This window comes from Dermacentor variabilis, chromosome 2, assembly GCF_050947875.1.
Source record: "Dermacentor variabilis isolate Ectoservices chromosome 2, ASM5094787v1, whole genome shotgun sequence".
Taxonomy (NCBI): domain Eukaryota; kingdom Metazoa; phylum Arthropoda; class Arachnida; order Ixodida; family Ixodidae; genus Dermacentor; species Dermacentor variabilis.
Genome location: NC_134569.1, coordinates 36,890,783 through 36,915,556, shown reverse-complemented (window position 1 = coordinate 36,915,556; position 24,774 = coordinate 36,890,783). Strand labels below are relative to the sequence as shown.

Here is a 24,774-nt window from a genome sequence, read left to right as displayed (position 1 = left end):
TACCAAAACACAGAATCATGAGCCGCATAATGAACACCAATTCAGGCTAAAACCGTTTATGTCTGCTGTCCTTAAAAGCTGTAGCAGTGCCTTCGTCGATCATTGCTGCGATAGCTTATGAGGTGCGGCATCCCAAAATGGTGTGGTCTGCTAATGGTATGGGATCAAAGCGAGCTAACGCAGTTGCAAGCGATTGTCTCTGTGCAGGAAGGCTGATCGAGGATACGTCGAGAGAAATCTCACGGTTTTTTAACAGGATTAATACCAATCTTTCAGCGCGTCGCCGACGTTCACCCAAATTGAGTGAGAGCAATTTATCAAACCAATAGATCAGCGCACAGCAAAAAATAGGGCTCATCAACACTACCTATAACAAAAGCGTTAATTTTTACCATGATACTCATGGTTGCTTGATCAATATTACACAGCAGCTAAAGGTATAACGGAGAGTAATTAGAATAAATGCACTGCTGCTCGAAAAGTGGCCAACTGTAGCAATCGAGCAAATAGCATATAAGTGCAAGTTTGCAGCTTTACTGGCTCGTGATTATGTTATTTCTCGTACTTCATTTTGTTGTTCATACTTGCGTAATTGAAGATTGCCTCGCGGAAATTAGAGAAAAGGTATTTATGGGCTTGAATGTCTCAAAGCAACAACATGGGCTAAAAGAGGTCGCGAAGGAGGGCTTCGGAATAATTTAAACCACAAAGGGTTCTTTACCGCGCACACAAAGCACGGCGCACAAGCGTATCTGCATCTCACCACCATCCCAATGCAGCCGCCGTGGTCAAAAAGCGAACTCACAACCTTTTGCTCTGCAACAGATTGCCATAGCCACGCGCTAACATGGCGGCTGGAAATAAACAATGATGTACTTGCAGAAATAGAACAGACAGAAGAAAAATAGAACAGTTCAATGTTTCACATTGAACTGTTGAACATCGAACTGAAATTGAAGCGGCGTGGATTGCGTGGACCCCCACGCGACAACATATTGAGAAATGGCTAATGTGCAACAAACCAGCTTGAGCGACTGCTTGTTAGGCCATAACTGTACGAGCGTTAGCTCTGCGAAAGTTAATAAATCGCACGGACAAAGCGAACAACAATGATATAGGCCCGATCAGCGTAAACCTGATAATTGTTTACAGTTGTGATCATTTGTTCTTGCCCTTATTGTGAGCGCTACAATACTTTCTTTTAGTCTCGTCTGCATGCACTATAAACGCTCGCTCTGCGAATATCCTTGACATTTATCACTAATGAACCCATTTATTCTAGAATCACGATTCTTAAAAAAACGAGGTAAAGCTCGCAGTGTCTGCAAACACTGGATAGCGAAAAGAATCTTGCAGCGCACTCCCTATTCTAGGCGTCCTTTGTGTAGCCCTCTCTTCTACGTCATTAAATTGCGGCAGCATATTTACATGGTGGGAAAACCGCACGCCGTTTATGTTGCGAAATGGCCCACCTGTTTCGGGCTCCTCAGCGACATGGAAATTTGTGAGTGCCAGACACAGAATCGCCTACAATGGGCTGCGACTACACCACGGGTGACTATAATTATGCCTGAACCAAACGAATACTGCGAGGTAATGGTTTATTCACTTGTGCAGCGTATAAAAGGGTCCCAACTAGAGTACACTAAGCACTGACCAATCACTACGTGTCACTGGCATCCCACGGAAGCATTACAGGAACTCGGGAAGCTAAAGAAAAAAATTGTGCACGGGCCTAAATATAATTGGGTCGGAGAGTCTAGGTTGTTTCGTAAATTGAATACGAGATGGGAGGAGGGACTGAAGAAGGGGTTATTGCTAGCTGCAGATCTCTCTGACGCTGCATGTATAGTGCAGACAGTCGCTGCACCCCAACGTCACTTATCAAATGTGGCAGAGTCTGAAACCCGTCACAATACACATACAAGACTGCAGCTGATAGGATTGTATTTAACAGGGCGCAAAGACGGGAAGATGGGGGAGCACGCAGGACCACTGTACTCCTTGTCTTTTGCACATGCACAAGCCACAAGACGGAAAGCATAGAGCCGCCCTGCGGTATCTTTGACACTCGGTGAGGAACAAGGTGGGCGAGAATTACATTGTTTCTTAAACGCACGTGCTGCTAATTGGTAGACCATATTGAGCACAAGGGTTGTGATCGCGTTATGTGAACGCTACTAGGCCTGAATGAGCACCAGCTACAAATAACTAGTTGATGATAGTGTGCTCCCACTACGCTATTAAACACAAGAAGGGCAGCAGGGGAGGGGGGTGGTCATAAGTGCATTACTTGGCTAACAATCAATGTCAGCAGTTGCAGTGCCTAACAGATATTTGGTATTTTGCACCCAGTGTGACACAATGAACTGAGGTCGCTATATTAATGTATATGCTTAGATTCATGGGGCCTCGCTGCTCCCAGTCCTATAACAGTGTGGGCAACTTCTTCACTTGCACAATTTTTTACGCTCGTCTTTTACTGCTTGGGAAAGCAATTTTGACATTTCTGTGTTTCCAAATGGATGCACCATCGCGCACGAAGTCCAGGTGTACTGGATGCGTACTTTCCAACGCGTCATGATTGTAGCTCCTCTATCCATCTAACCCAAATCTCACTGTCTTAGACGCCCAAACTAACGAAGTAGATCGTTTCGTGGAGCCAGTAACTACATTTCTTCTCTTGCACAGCGAACACACTATCATAGTCAGTATACATATAGCCGCTATGCATAATTTCGTCTTTTCAACTCTGTGAACCTCTGATTTGCGTTCTTAGCAACTGCGCTTAGGATGAAATCATGCGTACGCTCGTTCTGTATTCAGGCCAATTTTTTTACATTCTTTTATTCTTGCAATACTCCGCGGGTCTTGCGGTTTTGCTCTTCTATTGTCGTGGGTACATTCGGACATCAATGACGTTAAAGCCAATCGGAGTGCGAGCCGCCTCGGAGCGACTTCTTCTTCCTGCCACTGAAGCCCTCTCGCTCTCTCAACCGCCTAGGTATTGCCGAGACCCAAGCAAGGATTCAGTAGGTTCAAGCACATACAGTTAACAGGTCCCCACAGGGAAGCTAAGAGAGCTCGGGCCCGAGCTATCATACTATTGTGAGCATTGCATCTGCCGGCTGTCGGCTCATCGGATGACAGACAGATGGCTATAGACTGATGAGCATATGCGGCCCCAGAGGAGAGAATCCGTCTTTTTACTGAAGAAATAACTGAACAACTAGCTGGATCAGTGAAAAGAAGTGCCTGTAACAGCACCGACTTTCATTGTGGGCGGAATCTGGTACTGCTTGGACCACACTAAACAGTATGACATGCATCATAATTAGTAGTTGACGTCCACTGAAGCATATGTTAGTGACACCAGTAGAATAACAATTCGAAAACAGATATGTTGACTATGCAGTGGCTTCTGAAAGCGCAAAATTCAGCTGCAGGCAAAATAATCTCGCGGCAACAAGAAAAAGTTGAGAAAAGCACACGCTATTTCTTTGCGCCTGCGAGCTTACAAAAAACACGCGATAGCTTACATTAAGGGCATCGGATAGCGTGTCTACGTTTTCTTGTGCGCTGACAAGCTTCCTGTCGGCGTTCCAAGCGTCGTGCTCAGCCGCCATATTGTTTGGACAGCAAAGTAGCTTGCATGATTTTTTATTTCGATGCTGTCTTCACGACGTTGTCTGCTTTGACGGCTTCGTGAGAATTTTAGTGAGACTTGAGAGGGCCCCTGTACGCTTAGCCGTCTACGACGAGTATCGGAACACCATCTCGTAGCCACAGTCGCCGCACTACGCTTTTCTTCTCATGCTTTAGCCATACCCTCCTTCTCATTCCGCCTCATGCTTCCGCTGCACCTTCCTTTCCGCTTTCATTCTCGCGCCTCCTCTCTCTCACCGCTTTTTTCAACACCTGCTGCGTGCCGCGTCTGCTCTCATCTTTCGCTGTGCTCGTTCGATCGGTTACGCTGGGAATGCCGACGCTCGCCGCAGGATCTGGCGCTTAAAAGATGTGCTCTAAAAAACAAAGTGCGCATATGGAGATTTCTCGATACCATGAGCGCTGCTTGCTGGCAGCATAGACAAATAGAGAAACATTATAATTTCAGGCCTGAAATGTATTCGTGAGGGCAGACCTTACGAGCACCGCTAACATCACCGCCACTATATTTGGAAGCTACGGGAAGTTCCCAGTGTGGCACTTATGTATTTTCGCGCTCCTAACTTACACTCCCACTTCAACCGCTCGCTCATCTTAGTACCCATTCGGCAGCTGAAACGCGGTGAGTACACACGTCGCGAAAGTGTGTGACCGTTTCCCCCAACCTTTTCTTCTCTGAGGTGAGTTGCTTCTGGTGCGGTCCTTGGAGAAGGTTTTGGATAACGTATTCTAAGCGAGTGATTTTTTATGTTGAAGCATATAGCCAAGAAACAATTTCTGTCATCGTTGGGCCGCAAAATTGCACTTACGTTTTGCTACCGAGATGCCCAGTATTGGTGCCAAGCAAAAGTATGATTTTCAGGTTTCGCACGCATTTTGCTGCTGCTGTGTGCATAATAAACGTTTTCATATTTCACACGGTTGACGGCAGACGCTGCTTTAGGAAATAATTTTAAACAAAAGTAAATGCAGCAAAGGCGATAAAGAACAAGCTCACAGCTATCGCCAAAAGTCAGCCGTACGCCGGTCACCAAAATTTATTCGTGTTAAATTACCATAACAATTTCTTTCAAGCCACGTGTGGTTGACATCAGACCTCGGACGTGCGAGGACCACCGCCCAAAAAACCACAGATCGGGCGCCAGGAAAAGTAATAAAACGTCTACGGCTTTGTTCGTAGATGCGATGCAAAATGCGCGACACGGACCGCGCGGACGTGTTGAGCAATTGGTTTTCTTGGCCTAGAAATATACCGCGTACTCGACGCGAGAAATAGACAAAGCACAGAAAGGAGTGAATGAAAATTTTGCAAACTTATAGAGATAAAAAAGTGAGAAAGAGCATAATGCATGCTCTGTCCGGTGCACTTGTCTTACGGCCATACACGACGTTGTTAGATGCTGACATGCGCGGCTGACAGTCGCTCTTAACCACCTCGTACCGTCCAGCGTACACCGCAGCCCAGAGATGGATTCTTTTGGGGGCGTTTGTATGAGCACTGAAAACGCTTCTTGGCAGTCAGAGCCAAAAGTTATTCGAACAGTGCATTCGATTCACGTGGCCTGACACTGCCAGACGCGTTTCTGTGATCATGCAATACATTTCTGCCGCAAGTAAGCAATGATGTTGAAAGAGAGGGCGACATCCTCGAACAAATAAACCCTGTCAATTTACTTTTCATGCTACAGAAAAATACATTTGTATGTTGCTGATTTCCTTTTCGAACACTCACTTCGATCACCTGTGCCTCAACTCGGCCTGAAGGTTCCGCATGCAGCTATGGCATTCTACTGCTGAACGCGAGGTCGTCGATTCCTGGCCGCAGTCGACAACAGTCTGACGAGGGCAAAATGCGAAAACACTCGCGTATCGAGCTTTGAGCGCACGTGAAAGAATCTCGGGTGATAAGAACCAGAGCTGCGGAGCGGAGCCCTCAGTTCAATTCCCACTCAATTCCATAGATTCGAGATCCTTCGTAATTCCACCCCATTTAACTCCTTGAAATGATGAGATTTGTACCATTCTCGCTCCTTGAATGGCTGAGTTGCTCCATTCCGTTTCTACAATAGTAGTAAGCGAAACTCTTTGTTATTGTTTGCTATACTTGGCTCTTGCGTGCCTATAGCCACAAAACAACAACAACGACAACAACAGCAACAAATATTTTATAAGCCTTAACAACGTAATAAACGATGCTAAGCACTATTTTTTTCGAAAATAGGAAACACTCTTTGTGGCCCCTTATCCCTTCAGGGCATTGTCGGCTCTAATTTTTCTGACTGTTCGTGTAAATCAACGTACATTGAGTCCCCTGCATTAGATTAGCGCAATTATTGGAACAAGTTGGCAAGAAAAATTATGATGAAGGTATTGACTGTAGAAGAACGCTACTATCACAATAAGTGAGTTTAAAGCCAATGTAATTGCTGAAGTCGGCTGCCTTTTTTGTTTCCCTTTCGCTGGCATATCAACCGGCACACAGAGGCACAAATACCACAGAACAAGCGCTGACTGCCATTTGTTCTTTTCGTAACACCTCTCTGGCCGACTGCTATCGCGTCTGCTGGATACTCGACTGGTCCGCCCCCCCCCCCCCAAAAAAAAAGAACACGAACACAAAAAGCACACGCACACGCACAACAAAATGCACATTTTCTAAATCCCCGTTGGCCTTCATGCGTCCCTTTATCATAAGTCAAACATGCTCGTGCTAAATTGAACAATTATTGTCAACTTAACTACTAAACTAAATGTTAAGGAGTTCACCAATGCTAACCAGCTAACTTAACACGTTAATTACAACTTAAGGAGTTAACTAACTAAAAGTGGCTCTCTTTATATGAACTTCAACGTTTCAGCAAAGAAAGGCTTCCTGGCCATTAGAAGTGTAGAATATGTAGAATACAGTGTTTGTAATTAACGTTGAAGAGCTAATCACCTATAGGAAGATACTGGCAGAGCCCAATTTATTACAGACAAACAGACAAAGAACTTTACTTACAAGGCGCTGAGAAGCTTTGCTCTAGGACAGAGCTGCGGGTCACTCCCACGTGGGGACTGGTAGGCCGAGCCTTACCGCCGCATCGTGGACTCTCTGGGCAGCCCAAGTTTGCCGTGAAAGTTGTGAGCTCTGGATGGCAGAGCTCCATTCTTGCTCCGTGATGCCATTGGGTCCCTGTAACGAGGGGCATCGCCAGAGCATGTGTGCGAGATTGCTAACCGCCCCACAGTCGGGGCAAGAAGAGCTAAAAGCCTCTGGAGTGATCGTATGGAAAAGGCACACGTTTTCATAGGACGTAGTCTGGATCATGCGTAAAGTGGACGCCGGAGGTCTAGCCAGTTTGCTATGAGGGACAGGATAAGTGATCCTATCCAGGTGATAGTGCTTAGTGATTTCGGTGAAAAAAATGGAATAAACTGACTAAGTCTAATCCCATTGGCAAATTTACCTGTCTTGTAGTGTGGCTTAAAATCACTATTTAGCGCCCGGGACAATGTGCCTATTCCATTCCAACTCCATTCCGGAATCTCGGGCTCTCATTTTATTCCTATTCTATTTGCACGACTGGTGCCAACATTTCATTGCCATTCAATTCTCGGTGTTTGAATATGTGTAATAATTCCGGAATTCTCTCAACTCCGCAGTTGCTACTCCGCAACTCTGGTAAGAACTATCCTGATGCCCCCTGCTTTAGCTTCTCTCATAACCCCTGTATTACCATTTCACGGAGTCTGCGCCGCTAAAGTTCATTCACCGCCATCTTCATACTCACCATCAACACCCCTCTACCTCTCTGTATTCTTACTCCCGTTTCCCTTTCTCAATGCTGAGTAGCCGGTCAGAACTTTGATTCAGGCCGATGTCTCAGCTTTTTTACCATAATAAATGTGCCTCTCTCTCGCTCCTCTGTGTGACTGTGGAAAGTTCAAATCAAAGCGTGTACTAAACAATTATTCGATGGGAGCGCAGTCAAGGCCATATAATGACAAGATAAGCAATGTTCGAAATCTGAGAGCGTTTTCATTGGGACAGAATGTTTTTTTTTGTACATCCAAGGGAAGCTTCACTGAGATACGAGCTTAGTTCACTTGAAACGGTGATACCGTCATTAGCATGCCCCTCATTGTCTGATAATGTGATGCGGGTAACGGTCAGCAATGCGTCGGTGAGAGAGAGGAAGGAAGAGAAAAGTAGAAGGCAGGGAGGTTAACCAGAATAACGTCCGGTTGGCTACCCTACACCGGGGGAATGGGAAAGGGGAAAACAAAGAGCACAGGGTGACAGAGGAGGGAAGGAAAGAAGGAAGTTGCGGCGAGTTCGCTGACGCGTGTGGTCTTACAGAAATCGCATTAAAAGTCACAGATGGTCCCACAAACCCGTCGTCCTTAAGAAACACAAAAGCGCCTTCACCGCTTTATGGGCCGACGGGCGATGGGGGCGGTGTTCCAGCAGCACTTTCACAGAAAGTGGCCGACGTCGGTCAGAGAATTGTTATACATAGTATAGAGAAGATTCAAGTTAAGTATGTTTCTTTTTTTGGGCCTCCAGTGGTGCCTAAGACTTGTTCCTCAACTAAAATTCACAAAGTTCGTTTGTCCGGCCCTTTGCCAAGAAAAGGAAAAAAGAAGAAAGAAACGCGAATAGAGACTATATACTGACATATAAACAGACTTCGCATGCGTGAAAATCTTCCGTGCGCTACAAGAACGCTAGACACGTTACATTCCATGAAAGCAGATAGGTTTGAATTGAACGTGCGTAAAAATTGCCTTGAGAACTCGTCGCATATCAACATACCTCTCAATGGTGGCGTCGCATAAAACTCTTGGCCAGACGTTTACGCAAGCCAGATGCCCGGAGAAGACGGCCCAACGCGAAGAGCATCCAGAATCAAAAGTTGGCCAGTCTCAGACTTGCGCCGTAAAGACGAAAGTAAAAATACTACAGTAATTGTGACCGCCAAAAGACTCGTGGTTGTCCCAGGTTGAGCGCTACCTGCAAGAAGGGCCCACCACGTGCGTAGGGCACCCAGCACAAGTATCAGAAGTGAGGTGGCCAAATGTGTGCCGTATCTTCATGCGTACAAGCCATCACTTCTCGACAACGAAGGCTTTACGCGTGAACGTATATTCTCTGCGTGCTTGAAGATATGGATGGCCATAGGTGGATCGTGCCGTACTCGACGTTAGCAATACGCATAAAATGTTCGCCTTACATTACACAATCAAGCATACGTACTGAATCATCGTCTTCGCCTTTTGTCGTCTACCAGTAGGGTAAATTCCTCTTGCTTTGATAATTGCTATTATCATAATCCATGTACGTGTTCCTGCCAGTTTTTGTAAAGGAGACTGACCTGCCTACACTGAATCTGATTCAAGCAGCATTGCACTTAATGCACGCAGGCTTCTTGTTCTGACTAATTTATCATGTTCAATGGTGACTTGTTCATTCGGGTCAGCTCCACAGGCGCAGTTCCTATCCGGTGAAGATCAATTAACAAAAATTTCAAAATGTATCTTGTCCCGACATCAAAAAGTTTGGGACGAGTTGTCTGAGATTGCATTGTTGATTATACCCATTTAATAGCCAGCTAATCGCTCAGATATATTTCGCGCATGTGTCTATCGTCCCGCAGTCCTCGTTCCAAGTGGTGCGTAAATAACATTGATCATGAATTGTAACCAACTAGCGCGAACGGGTACCCGTCTAAGATATATTTTGCTACTTTAAGGCTAACCTAAAATCTCTTTCTTTCAGCGGTTTGACGCAGTTACTTCAAATAACACGCGTCGGGGACACATAGAACAAACCACCAAGCGCTCGGAAAAGGAACGCGCAACATCACATTTCAGTCACTGGTGGTCAATTGCTGTTGTCGCGACAGCGATTGTGTCGACAGGGCTGATTACACTGCAAGTAAAGCAACCGATTATGATTAGATTCAGTTGTCCGGAACCAACCGAGCATGGTTGATTTGCAAGCTTGACCTTTATAGGACTTCCCGCTAATGGCCGTCCCTGATCTCAGCCATCATTGCCTTTCACTGCACCTTTCGATGCAACTGCACCGATTACCTGGTCATAAAAAAATATTACACTTTTGCTGGCACCAGTGCGTTGCGTTCACAAATAGCTGCTCATTCTTGATACGAATGGCTGAAGCCATTGACATCAATGTCTGCGGCTGCGAAAGAACTATACAACTATTATCATATGACTGTTCTTTCTTTAAAGATAAACAATTTGCCCTCAGCCAGACAGCCGGCCTTGCACATTGTTGCAGCAGAAAGCAGGAAAAGTGCTGCTGCGGTGTAAAGGTGAAAAAAATTTATCGTGAAAAGCTTGGACCATTCAGCCCAGGTATTTTACAGCGAACCTGTTTATGGCTACAATTTGGCGGATCGCGGCCGCGCGTAAACCAAAAATTTTTTCACATGTGGGCCGATCCCGAAGATAGTGAAATACCGAGCCGATCCGCAGGGGTGGTGAAGCAGGCGTTAAACACTTTTTACACGTGGGCTCATCCCGAAGCTGGTGAAATACCGGGCCAACCCGCGGCGGAGGTGAAGCAGGTGTTAAGCATTCCTCATACGTGGGCCCATCCCGAAGATAGTGAAATGCCGGGGCGACCCACGGCGGAGGTGAAGCAGGCGTCAAACACTCCCCATACGTGGGCCGATCCTGAAAACAGTGCAATGCCGGGTCGACCCACGGCAGAGGGGAAGCAAGCGTTAAGCACTCCCCATACGTGGGCCGTTCCCGAAGATGGTGCGATGCCGGGCGGACCCGTGGCGGAGGTGAAGCAGGCGTTAAGCAGTCCCCACATGTGGGCCTATACCGAAGATTGTGCGATGCCGGGTCGACCCGCGGTGGAGGTGAAGTAGGTGCTAAACACTCCCCATACGTGGGTCGATCCCGAAGATAGTGCAATGCCGAGCCGACATGCGGCGGAGGGGAAGCGGGTGTTAAGTACTCCCAATACATGGGCCGATCCTCAACATAGTGCAATGCCGGGCCGACCCGCGGTGGAGGTGAGGCGGGCGTTAAACATTCCCCATTCGTAGGCCGATACCGAAGATAGTGCAATGCCGGGCCGACTTGCGGCGGAGGTGCAGTTCGCCAATAAGGGGCCCACATACATAGTTCGCTGGTGATCCTTCTTCACAGAGTGGATGGGCACTGAGCGTTTTATGTAGGCAAATTATGGAATGAAACAAGTTTTAATCCTTATAAAAGCATACTGTGGTATACGGCTGCTAATGCCTTGTTATACATAATTTTTTTATTGTTCTTTTCGTTTTTTTTTATTGGAAGTCCATCACTAGGAGTCTGATGTGCATGCACTGAGCTTTTGTGTTTCATTGCCCGAGGATCATTGAGAAGTCGTTTACGTAATAGGCTGGTGACTCTATTTACCATCAGCGACACAATGCAAAACCGGCGAGAACTGTGCAAGTGTATGATGGCAAAGCTTATGCCTGTAATAATTTCTCTACTGAACTCCGCAATTTTAAGGGCGAATGGGCGTTGGCAGGGCCTTTATTACGCGGCATTAGTTCCAGATTTTAACTGTTTTATAGTAAACGATTTTTGTCTTCGCATTAACAACTCGAGGAGAGGGGATATTCACTTGGTACCAACAAAGTGCATTTGAGGTATCTACTTGCTCTCTTTGTTCATGTGGACGTCTTCCATGTAGTCTGTACATTTGTGAGACAACTATTGTATATTTCGCGCATCCAGGTTGTCCGTGATCTTTCCTTAAAGCAGCGTATTTTGCACGTTGTCGACGTTCGCATGCAGGCGAGGTAGCGCGCCTAGCGTCGTTTTATAGAACTGTTCCTTCGTGGAAATGTTCTCATATATTGCTGGACAGAGGCAGGAATCTGGGTCCACATTTATTGGAAAGTATGATGGTCAAAAATTAGCGCTCACTTATTGTTGGCAAAGCTACCCGCAGTATAGAAAGAGGGTAAGGTATTGGTGGTTCGTATTATTCACCGAGGTTGGGGCCAACTTATGCCGACAAGTTTCAAATCACACCATGTGCCCGTTCATTCGTTTCACCATAGCTTATGCATTTGGGTCCATTCTTTCACCCTTACCCTTTAATAAAGTGTTCGCGCTTCAGAAAAAAAACAATTAAGCAAAAAAACTAGGACATTCTTTGCTTTTCGCATCGAACGAAATGTAATTGCAATAGGAGAGGGAAACACACATTTTCTTTGATATTGCGTCTGTACAAGCGCTTTACAGCACCTTTATGTAATTTACAATGTATTGGGGCCATTTTAGGATGTATAGAGACGGTTAACTTGCTGACAAGCTCTCTGACATGTGTTTAAGGCTCATGATTAATTTCGCCAATATATATGATGCCTCACACAAAGCGATTCACTTAGTTCACTGCGGCGCATAGCAATCAAGTGCTTCCAATGCCAGGCTTCTGCATTCCCCGAATCATGATGCCCAAAGTGACGCGTCTCATGACATCTGTCGTTTCAGTTTAGTGCATAGCGCTGAAATGCTAAGGGCCCACAAAGTGACCCATATCGCTGTCTCGCTGCATATGTGTCAAACTACGTATTTCTATTCTGCCTGTAGAAAGTGACTACCATAGCGCATGGGTAAGAACTCGCTCGCGACTGAACGTTCATTATTACGAGCCTTATCGGGAACAAGGATTTTTGTTTCCTAAAACTGACTGTTTTCTGACGACAGAAAGACGAAACCTTTAGAATAAGCATTCGTGATTCGTAGTATGGCTGTCACTATAGAAACTAAACTGAAATACTTGTCGTGTAGGACTCATGGATTGCGAAATTTATGGGCTGCCTGATCATTGTGTGTAAATGGTGCTATTGCTTTGTATAGGGCCCCACTACTGCCCTAGCACAATAATTAGAAAGTCACAGGCCTGCCAGAGTCCAAGGACTTCGAGCCACCACCTGAGGCCACCAACAACCAAAACTGCCGGACCATTTTTTTAATGAAGTTCATTTTCTTATTCTTCACAAGCCTGCGTGGTACACGCGTCACAGTGACAGCGTAAGCTGAAGGAGCTGCTTCACAGAAGCTCCAGTTTCGTACCACGCACTACAGGTCTTCGTGGCGGAGTATCTTCGCGTCGTTTTCACGTGGAGATCTTAACTGTCCGCCCATCATCGAACTCGAGCTGCGGCTTGTCCTGCTCTTTGCTGCACAGTGGTCTGCTGAGCCCGATGTTGCCTGAGTGCAGCCGCGCGCGTAGCTCTATGAATCGCTTCTTCAGGTTCGTCCCTCGCGAGAAGGCGCCATAATTTGTACCGAAGAGTAAACACATGTATCTAGACTACGAGGCGCACATGTCACATCCCTTGACCCGTGGCATGGTACGTTGCTTTGTATGATGGTGATGATAATGATGACATCCCCTTCGAAACTGGATGGGGACAAATAGTCACCTAGCCTGCTGCATCCAGGGTTAGCTACATACGGCATGCAACTGCTATATGCAATTGCTACCATGTCGGGACACCTTGTGTAATACAACAGAACTGCAATGCAAAGTCTGTACGTATCGACGCTATGCGGCGCCCATTTCAAATGGCACAATACGATGACAATGATGAGGATGCTGACCCAATGGCATTCCCGTTGAAACGGGACGGTGAAAAAGAGTCACCTAGACTGCCCAAATTAATCAGGTATGTCATACATGTTTTTCAATGCATAAATATTTGTACATCTCCATAACCTTCTTTTCCTTCCTCAAAACTTCTCTATTCACCTTGCACCGCTACCTATGCAGTTGCTACATGACGTGGCACCTGATGTAATAATATGCAACTGCGATGCAATGGGCACGCGTATAGACGCAACGCCGCACAAACCTTACATTGCAAGGCAAGTAGCACGATACGATGCTAAATATAATGATGTCTTATTGGCATCCCCTTTGAAATTCGGCGGGGTCACCTAGCCAGCACGATTTAATCAGGTACACAACGTGTATTTTTTCTACCATTCTTGTATACATCTCCTTAACCTTCTTTTTCTTCCTCAGACCTTATTTAATTGCCTTGTAGCGCTGCATGTGCATCTGCTACATGGCGTCCTACATGATGTAATAATATGCAAGTGCAGTGCAAAACGTGCAAATATCGACGCTACGCAGCGCGAATGTCACATCGCGTGTCTACTAGCACGCTTGTACGTGTTTCTAGGACATGCTTCCGCTTCATACTAGCAAGCGCTGGCGTGACTCAGTGTTACCATCTCACAGAGGACTCTGAAAAAAAGAGTTGTCATTAGGTCCGCATGGAATCCGTTATTTCACGGTCGAAAACGATGGGATGGGTTTTGATCTTGTTATGCTCCTGGGCCTGCGCAGCATATAGCGAACTCGGACTGCTGTGAATAATGCAGATAGTGATGTTACACTCGTTCGCGAATAATTTTGCGAATCTGTGTCCCATTTTCTCGAAGTGCAGAAGGTCCACACGTATGTCCAGGATTGGGTTCCAGATTGGAAATGTTGTTGCGCATGCCGGAAATGCCGATGACTTGTAGTCAGCGAACAGCTGACGGTTCTCCGTATACTACGATATTGTTATTCTGTTCTTCTGAGCTCGTAGACTCTGTGTCTAGCGAGGCAATAAAGAAAAAAATAAAAGCTGGCGTGGCTTAGTGGTAGAGTAGCTGACTCCCACGCAGTGGGACCCGATGCGATCCCAGTGGCAACTGTTTTTTTTTTCCCACATTCTCGGCGATAGCTGCTACGGACACCGGCGGCGCCAGACACCATCGCCAGCCGAAACGGCTGTTGGAATAAGCCCATAACAGCTTACGCTCTAAAATAAATTAATAAGAAATCAATACAATATTAATGTATCAATATTCAAACTTGTCACAGGGCGCGAAATGTGTTTGGTTGTATCTCCGTCCGCTCACACTCTTGGATTGCAATATCTGTTTGTCACGTTCACGGCTTGTCTTCAGACTAGAAGGCACGGTGATTCTGACAGTGAGGCATGGATACCGCCAGTACACGTGACCCGCACGGCATGAAAGTGTCATGCCTGCGCCCCTCGCAGCATTTTTCACAAGAGCTAGTGATACGTTCCTTCTTAATTGAGACATTTAAGGACAACTTGAAAGCATTTAACCTGGTGCTGGAACCACTATGCATTTCGAAAGTGTCCTCTGTCTTCTGTAATACAGTAATAGAACTAGTATAACCTCAGCAGCACCTCATAGGATATGTTTTCCGTTACACCTGATGGAAAAAGTGTGACACTTATATTTGCTTCTATTACTCTTTTCGTTTGAGTTCAAGTTAAGAAATTTATCTTCAGACTTTAACTTACACCGTACCCTTGTTTTCCTGGAACCAGCTGTGTCGTTAGTATAAACAGACTTGAGGGTACTTTGCTACCTCATGTGCATTGATTTCTTTGGTAGGCACGCTAGTAATTCGTGTCCAAAAGTACGATTATTTGCAGTCACGTGACGCGTCTATAAAACAATTCTAGGGTTACGTCAAAACCATACGATCTAGCCGTATGGTACAATTTCTCCTCACACGCTGCAGGTGGCCTGGATGTTCGTGGAGAAGTTCACGCTGCTGACACTCGCCAAGAGTGTGATCACGCACAACTCCCGCTTCAAGGTGACGCACAACGGCCACCGCACCTGGCACCTGCACATCCACGACGTGCAAGAGCGTGACCGGGGCGCTTACATGTGCCAGATAAACACGTCGCCCATGAAGTCCCAGATCGGATACCTCAACGTGGTCGGTGAGTACGTCTTTTGAAGAGGCGTTGTTTCGGGAGATTAAACCGCAAAATTTATTTTTATATATATCTCACGACGAGGTGGAAATGGTTCAATAAAGCCTGTGAAGACAATGGCAGAACACATTTTCGATGTCATCATGCCTCACGTCGTTCATGTGGAGACGGCGTGCTACGGTATCGTTATTTTTCCCTCAGGGAGAGAGAGAGAAAGGGAGAGAGAGAGGAAAAGCAGGGAGGTTAACCAGATGCGAGTTTCCGGTTTGCTACGCTGCACTAGGAGGGAGAGGAGATATGGGGGTTGTAAAGACGACAAAGAGCGAGAGGCAGAAAAGAAGGAAGTAGAAAAAGAAAGAAAAAAAGGAAAACAAGTAACAGAAAAGGCACTCCAATCACAGGCGTTCACACAGGCCGGTTGATCTCAAGAAGTGCAGTAGCGCCTGTACGTCCTCCTGATGGGATGTTGAGTCCCGTCGATGTTTCAAAATTCTTTCTTCCGATAGAGGCTGGTCGTTCAACTGGTTTAGCGCGACGTAAAGCGATTTTCTCTGCACACTGTACTGCGGGCACTGGAAAAAAAATGACAAATAGTTTTCGCGTCACCGCAATCGCCACATGCAGCGGTGTCGGCCATTCCTATGCGGAACGCGTAGGCATTGGTAAACGCGACGCCCAACGATACTCTACACAAAAGGGTCGCGTCTCTTCGGGGAAGTCGGAGGCTTAAGGTTGGATGCAGGGTGTACAAATGGGTGTGCTTAAATGGGCTTCGTTCCACTCTGATGTAGTGCATTGGCGTGCAAGTAAGCCGAGCATCCTTGCAACATCTGTCCTAGACAGCGGGATCGATAGGCGGTTGTCTTCTACATGAGCTGAGAGAATAGCTTGATCGACACCTTCATTGTCGCTGATACCACAGTGACTTGGCAGCCACTGAAACATTATTTCATGTCCTTTCTCAGTCAGGTGGTGTATGGCCACTGTGATTTCCAATACCAACTGTTCATGTGGACCACGCCGTAAGCCTGACAATAAACAATGTAGTACCGTCGTCGAGTCGAACAAAATAGACCATTTCTGTATTGATTCGTCATTAATAAAGTGTAGTGCGACTCGAAGCGCTGCGAGTTCTGTTGCCATCGACGTTGTCAAGTGAGATGTTTTCAACTTGATAGTGGTAGCGTTTGCTGGAATGATAGCTGCGGTAGAGCTCTTCGGCAGGACGGAGCCGTCTGTGTTTATGTGGGTGTAATTCGCTCGTGGAATTAGCCGCAAGACATACGCAATTACGGTCGAGCGGTGTGAGCTGGATTACATTCAAATTCCACATGAGCCAGCTTTTTAACGACACAGAATATTGGTAACCACGCCTTGAAAGCTTTCTACTCATGGGAAATAAACATCATAACACGTGAACGTTTGTATCGGTCATTCCCATTGTTTCCGCGTATTCCCGTTTCCTTCGGCGGATGGAGGAAAATAGAAGCACTTAATGAACTCTCTCAGAAATTTGTGCGAAGTGTGCTAAGTGCATTATCAAAGGTACACAATGCTGCAAGTGCAGAATGAACAAATGAAGCTTTTTCTGCAGTTCTGAAGTGGATACCTAACAAGAAAGATGGGTGCTGCTATCTCGGCTAGCGGAAAGCACGCCGCAATCTGAGACCTGACAAGCTTACACAAATGCTTTTAGAGCACAGCTTTTAGGCGCCCGTTCCTGGGTTGAGCGTCGGCGTCCATTGGCGTAACCGTTCGAACGCGCTCGTGGCACTGCATGCTCGTGCGTTCTTCGTCGTCTTCTTCCACTGCTGATTTCGATGCCGCTCCTCATGCCAGCTTTTTCATACTGCCTCTCCCTCTCAGAAGGCGCTGACGGCATTGGCCCACTGCCAGTCGGTGCGATGATGTCGGTCTCAAATTTTTTCCCTCTATATATCGCGAAATGAAAACACGTATCGAGCTGCACTCAAATTTCGCATTAGGAAGTATCGTAATCATCGGACACCATCTTTAACTGCGATAGCATTATAGGCGAGCGTAACAAAATTTGGAGATATCTAATAGAAAATATTGACCGATCCTGAAGGCAGTGCAGTCTAACACAGCGTCTCGAAGCGCTAGCCGTCACGGGGGACATTGAGACAAAGTGGGACATGAAGCAGACGTCGGACGTTTCAAAGAGCGGCTTTGGTCGTGTTATCGTGGACAATTGGTTAGAACATCGTGCTGCTGCGCTGCAAAATAGATGTTTGTTCCCACCATCAGTCACACATTTTTATCTACTATAGCATTGCAGGTGGACTTCACCCACTTTAGAGGTATCTGACAGAAAGCTGGAGGTGTCCTGAGTGTACGCGAGCTCGTCACAGTGCGCGCAATATCGCAAGTTTGTAAGAGCTGCGAGGTATTCATAAATGAGAGTGTGCAATGCGCAAGGTTCTGCCTAGTATTGTTGTCTTTTTGTTCTTTTTTTGGCATTGTATTGAATAGGTGACGAAAACCTTGCTTGCGTTCTCGTTGTGAACCATTAGCACCTACGCAAAAGCCACGTACATACCACACAGATCAGTGTGCTTGTATCGATTTTGCTCTCACAGCCGTATTGGGCGCTCTAGAGCAACCAATGTCCTTGCTGTATCGGTACTCATTGCCTGAGGCCTGCGAGTGTGGCCTGGATATATCTAATTTAATGTATGTATGTATGTATGTATGTATGTGTGTGTGTGTGTGTGTGTGTGTGTATGTATGTATGTATGTATGTATGTATGTATGTATGTATGTATGTATGTATGTATGTATGTATGTATGTATGTATGTATGTATGTATGTATGTATGTATGTATGTATGTATGTATGTATGTATGTATGTATGTATGTACGCATGCATGCATGCATGCATGCCTGCACTTACGAGCATGCCCGAATCACTGTGTTATGCCAACGTATTCCCCCCAACTGAAATGTGTGTCCGTGCCTCCATGCTCCTTATTTTGCCCGCAGTGCCACCAAAGATCGACGAGGAGAACACTAGCTCCGACACCGAAGTCCGAGAGGGTGGCGAAGCGGCGCTCAAGTGCGTTGCAAAGGGAACGCCGGAACCGGAAATCACGTGGAGAAGAGAAGACGACCAGGAAATCGCGTTCGGTCGCGAGAAAGGTCAGTCGCCCTCGCCATGACTTGGAGGCGCTGACCATGCGGCTCAATTCACGGTGGGGGGCCAACCGCCACAGTGGCCTTCGGCGCCACTCTGTAGTCCAGTTATAGATCCTTGGCAAAAAGAAACGCGGAAGGTACTGGCCGTCGCCATATTTGACGATGAGCCCAATGCAATCACACAGTTCTGCTCTGGTCTCTGGTAAAATATTTCTGGCTGTCTATTCGACAAGTTTGCAGAAAGCCCTTCTTTCTAGCTTAATCGTAATAAGTAATGGGAAAAAATAAATTTTTTTAATTTTCTGTATATACGCATGAGTAACATAAGAACTTTTATGGCCAGGGAACATTAAATGAGAGAAAAATTCTCGCGCAATTGTTGCTATCTGAGCTCCATTTCACTTGCTGATGAATAAATCATAGGCTTTGGCGTCCCTAAAAAACGCACGGTCTCTAGGAGACGCGGTAGTGGAGGGGCTCTGGAATAATTTAGGCTCCTTGATGCTATTTTACTTGGATTTGAAGCATATATAGAAAGTATTCTGTTCGTAATGAAACGTTGCGTTAGTGTAAGTGCTAAATAATATATAGTGTGTGGTCACCCGCCGTGGTTGCTCAGTGGCTATGGTGTTGGGCTGCTGAGCACGAGGTCACGGGATCGAATCCCGGCCACGGTGGCCGCATTTCGATGGGGGCGAAATGCGAAAACACCCGTGTACTTAGATTTAAGTGCACGTTAAAGAACCCCAGGTAGTCGAAATTTCCGGAGTCCTCCACTACGGCGTGCCTCATTATCAGAAAGTGGTTTTGGCACGTAAAACCCCATAATTTAATTTTTAAATTTTTAGTGTGTGGTCAGGATTCGGTAAGTTTAGGGTCTTGTAAAATGCATATAGTTCAAGTTGGAGTAGGTGAAACATCCTGCTGACCAGCAAGGTGGTCGAACGATTGTCACATCAACTGATAAACAGACAGTACGTACCTGCCCACGCAGTTTACCTCGTGTAATGTGAGCAAAAATTGCAGTACTTTCCTCCATTTAGTTCTTTGGATTTTATAACTATTTTTTCTTGAATCCTATGTTTAAAGATCGTGACCACTTATTGGGGAATTCGTCTTACAAAATAGTTTTAGTTCACGCAGATTTTCCTTTTTTTTCTTAATAATACTGGCTGAAATTTTTGGTTATTAGGTACCTACCTAAGTGGCCGCAGTTCTCTCTTTTTCACAGCTAATAAAGAAAAATACTACACAGACAAATTTACCATTGTGTAAAAGCGAACATATGCCCACTTACATGTACACAAAAAAATTGCACGTATGTTTTGATAAGCATAAACACCGCAGAAAATGAAAATCGTAGTATTCTTAGTAGGTTGATTAGATTTCCATGTGTAGATGCTGTTTTGGTTGAGATTAGCATGTCATGAACGAAACATGTCATGGAAGAAAATGGCGATAGGTAATATATTAGCGTAAAACAAAGAAAGAAAGAGCAGGTTTGAAGGTGGCAGATATCTGTATATAATTTTAATATTAGGAAATTACTAGGGTCTGGCTGGAGAAATACCACTCTAATTAAAGATATCGGTGAGAAAACATTGTGACGCTATGGGTTTGCTTATGCAAATTACGGTGAGGTTAAGTATGACGAAATGTGAACATAATTTGGGCTCCGTTAGGTCAACGTGCTTAGCATCGCTTCTAAAGTTTCTGTGTTACCATAGTTGGGGGTGATGAAAAATATTTTAAAATTAAGGGTAATATTTTAGCACTGCTGCTGCACGTGGCGCTGTCTTTACGAACAAGCATCAGCAGTGATCATGCTGTAGTTTCAACGGCAACTTTCAAGCTTTTTACGAATGGTACGACGTCACAGATATCGTACACATGACCACCGAACTTGGCAAATACACCAGTAGAAACATACAACAGAAGCTAACGGCCCTGCACAGCAGAGTGCCGTGTAGTTCTGTTCTGGCTCAGTGCCGCTTCCTCTGCACCAAACTTTAACAACCGGATCACGCGAACACGTTGTTCACGAATGGATGCCCTATAACGTTAATGGTGGCCAAGATGAACGTTTTAAGTAACGCACTCAACGAAAGAAATGCGGAGAGTTATTAGACATTACCTGGAAAAAAGAAAGTTCTTTTCTAAATTTTTTCTTTCTAGTCTCATCATCAATGGTACAATAGCAGAACGTCGCAACAGCGTGGAGAGAAATGAAATAAGTAAAAGAAATCGAACCAATGGAAATAAACAGAGGTTGAACGAAGTAATGAGAGGGCTGTGTTGGGACATTTCTTTTCGCCGACTTCTGGACCTGTACAGAAACTCGGAGGTTAAAACAAATGAAGAACATTAGCCGGCCTCGCAACAAAAGATGACGAAGTTTCCGTAATTTGTATACTTCAGAACCATGTGCCGGCCACAAAACTCACGCCCAATCAATTTCTCCCCTCTCTTTTCCTGCTCCTAGCTTTGCCACAACACGCGCGAAGAAAGAACGAAGAATGGAGTCGTACGTACACGCGACATTACAAACAATGGCGATCGGGCACTGGCGAAGCAAAAGCCTAGCTCGGAACGTTAAAAACGAGCTCCTCTGGCGAAGCCAACGGTTGCAATCTTTTCAAATTAATGGGCCTCGAGTTACAAGCTTTCCTTCCAGAAGGGCCCCTCGCAGTCAGCGGCTGGTGGTCTCCCATTCAACTCTCGCGTCCTCAACAGCAGGCGAGCAACGCCACCGCTACCCCCTGCCTCCCCCCCCCCCCCCTCGCCAACCTCCCCTTGCCCTGCCGCAACGGGCTTCGAACGATAACAGCGAACCACAGATGGCTTCGGAGCCCTGCGACTTTTCGAATCAAAATCCCTGCCATTAAACTCGAACCTCCTCGATCGCCCCCGCCCGCCTTCCTACGGCTCTCTCCGCGTCGCGGGGGCTCTTCACTCTTTCGACCTCGAGGATTCAAGCGCTTCCAGTGCCATCTGTCGTCTCGAAATAGCACCGCATCGGGCGCGATACCCTCGCCTACTTCCGCGCCGTTCTCGTTCTCGAACGGCCTCTTGTCCTGCGAGCTAAGAGCATACGCAGCGAGAAAGCGGCCATGGCCCGAAACGCGACTCGAGCAATTAGTCAGGCGGAGTAAACGGCCGCACCGCCCTCCTCCTCTGCCGCGAGCCTCTAACAACAAACCGAGTGAGCGTATCAGCCACGCTCCGTGAAAAGGGCCGCGGATCTGAAGGCAAGGGGAGAAAGACCTTAATCAATGCTCGCGCGTGCCTGCGCTGTCACCTCGGAGGGTCCCGCCGGTTCCTACGCAGTTCAAAATCCGCATCGCCATTAAGTAACCGAGGGGATTTTCTTCAATAACGTGTATCACCGTTGCCTTCTTTCGAGAGCGGCGGCAGCAGCAGTTTCTGTTTGCGGGAGCCCGAAGAGGCGGGCGACTTGGAACGCGCCGAGACATCGCCGTCCAAGTGTCGCGAAGTCGTTTTCAGCGCCTTTCCGTAGAGAGCGGGATTCGAGAACCGGGGAGAAAATAAGGAAGCGGGAGGGCGCGGGTAGCGAGATCGGAGGAAGCGGGAGGGAAGGCGAGCGTTGTAATTGAATTTCTGATTACAACGCGGCCCGAACACCCCCGACCAGATGGGTCTCCCCTCGTATCCAGAAAGGGGACGCCATGGTCGTAATGAACACCGTTGTTCCTCAGCCTCCCCCACCCTTTCTTTTGTTTTCCTTTTTTTCTTTTGGTCCTGCTACGCGACTAACTCCATGCGAGCTAGACGACTTCGACGCTGCCACTTGGCGACAAAACTGTCCTTCCTTCGCAAGCTACAGCTGCGCGATTGAAAAAAAGAAAGGAAAAGAAAGAAAAAAAGTTAGACGCTTACAAATTTTACGCACGAAACGAGTGGGGCCCTTGTCGCGAGCAGAGGGGACGGAAGCAGGAAATCGGAGCCGCTTTGTATTAGTCTGACTTCTCGCGTAATGCGAAAAAAAAAGGGGGGCGGGGGATGAAATAAGGTGTCCTGATTTTTGTAATCTCATCTCTGTGTAAGCTGAATAAATTTTCTATTTTTTTCTTCTCTAGCGCTATGACAGGTGAGGCAATTTTCCGAGAATTATGATTAAATTTAAGATGAGTGGGCGCAACATTTCTAAAATTGGTGATGAGTATCGCGAACGTGGCTTACTGCAAATTATTACTGTATGGTTGTAACTCTGTCTCTCGCGCTTCATTTATTGTTCGAAAAATTTGCGAGTTGGAGTTCTTAGGAATAATATTCTGCTTGTCTTTGGATGCCTATGGGCCCCTGAGAGCATGCACAGCTGACGCGAACGCCAATTTAAGCGCATGTCGAAGTACCCCCGTGAAGCCAGTATCGTTAATAACGCTGGCGCGCTCGCAACACTGCCTAGTGTTATCGTATTCAGATAGGCATTATTGCAGTAAAAATTGGCCATTATTTCACACGAAATGTATTAAAGTCCAGTACTAACGCCGAAGGAGGGCTTAAACTTTAAAATAAGAGAAAATTATAAATTGACTGTCTAAATTTAGCAGTTTCAGTGCTTCCCACCGGAGCGCTCGTTACTCCACCCACTATTACATTGGCCTTGACATGTGCGACATACGCTGAAATTTTATTGGGCTGGTTTTACAGGTTAGCGCAAATAATGTTGGCCTGACATCTGGAGCAATCTTTTTGAGCAAACTTTATTCACTGCATCTATCCACTTTACAGGCCAACCGTACGCTACACATGCCCCTCTAATAGGGCACTTCTTGAGGAGAAGCTACAGCTTGGGGAAAACTCTGACTTCCCCATTCAAATACATGTCAAAATGTGGAAAAGCTTTTATCAGACAACCACTGGACCAATTTGGTCGAAATATATTCTTTTTGGCTGGGAAAGTAATATTTTAGAAAATGTAGAATGCTATTTTTTTATACAGAACGTTAGACTTTCTTTAAAAAAATTGCTGAAAGTAAGTAAATATAAAAAAAAATTAACCTAGAAGTTTACGCATTTCTGGATAACCACTAAAACAGACCGCAGTTCTGTAAACTGCAGCTTTTATAGCATTTAAAAGAGAAATTTATTGTATGACTTTGTAGCTTTTGCTGAATTGTTCTAATGCTTACAAAGGTTTTGGAAATTTCCTACCCACTAATTAGAGATGTATAGATGTATTTTAGGGCGCTGCATTCGATGTTGTCTAGTTTAGATTTACTGATAAGCGCAATCTGCAGAATTGTGACATCGTCATTGATTACTTAGCTTTAGAGTTGAAATTTCGTACTGGAAATTTCTTTTCCTATAATAAAATGATTAATAGGAGAGGTTGGCGCCATTATATCGGCACCGTCTATACGCCTCGAAACTTATTGAAGAAAACAAATATGTGCAAACTGAGGGAACAGTGTCACAGTGCAAACTGAGGGAATAGTGTCACAAATATGGCACTCATTAGGACACCAGATGTACAGAAACAGTACAGTCCAACAGTACATGAATATCAAAGGTGTGTGCATGAATTCAGTACACATACGCACATATACAGTCAAATATGTTGAATGGCCCAAACACAGAACACTAATAATTAAACATAGCGCAAGAAAAAGAACACGATCGCCACATAAATAAATTTTGCGCACATTTATATCACTCATTTAACTAGTCAGGATAAATGGCAAACTTCTTTCTTCCTTCTCCTATTTCAATCCCCTTCCCCAGTGCAGGGTAGACTACCGGGCTCGGCCTGGGTAACCTCCTTGCCGTTCCCTTATGACTTCTCTCTCTATCTCTCATATTTCCTGAAAATGTTTGTGTCTTCGAAAAACTTTTTCAAAGCAAAAAGTGCTCTATTCTGAAGGCCCGCTGTTGGCCATGGACCAAGTATCTTTCTTTTTTTAGCGTGAATGGCCTTCCATCTCAAAGCAACAAATTTGCTTGCAATGCTCTTCGTGGTGAATCATAGTTAGGGCACTCGAGGAGGAAATGATGCTCATCTTCGACTAAAGGCACGTTTTAACCTGTATGAAGAGCGTCGCGTAAACGCTGTACCAAGCCGCAGGCTAGTCACTAACGTTTCGGACTTTCTGTTTTCTCTCAGGTTTGACAGAAATGACAGGTTTATACATGTGTCTATAAAGTATAACTTCGC

The 24,774-nt window shown here is 45.8% G+C and overlaps 1 protein-coding gene across 1 annotated transcript in view; it reads left to right on the top strand.

Moving 5' to 3' along the window:
- LOC142571632 (lachesin-like) overlaps positions 1-24,774 on the top strand; it is a 222,864-nt gene that overhangs the window by 146,561 nt on the left and 51,529 nt on the right. The window contains exons 3-4 of the mRNA XM_075680141.1: positions 15,242-15,449; positions 18,447-18,602. Coding sequence (XP_075536256.1) covers positions 15,242-15,449; positions 18,447-18,602 — 364 coding nt within the window. The remainder of the gene's footprint in view (positions 1-15,241; positions 15,450-18,446; positions 18,603-24,774) is intronic.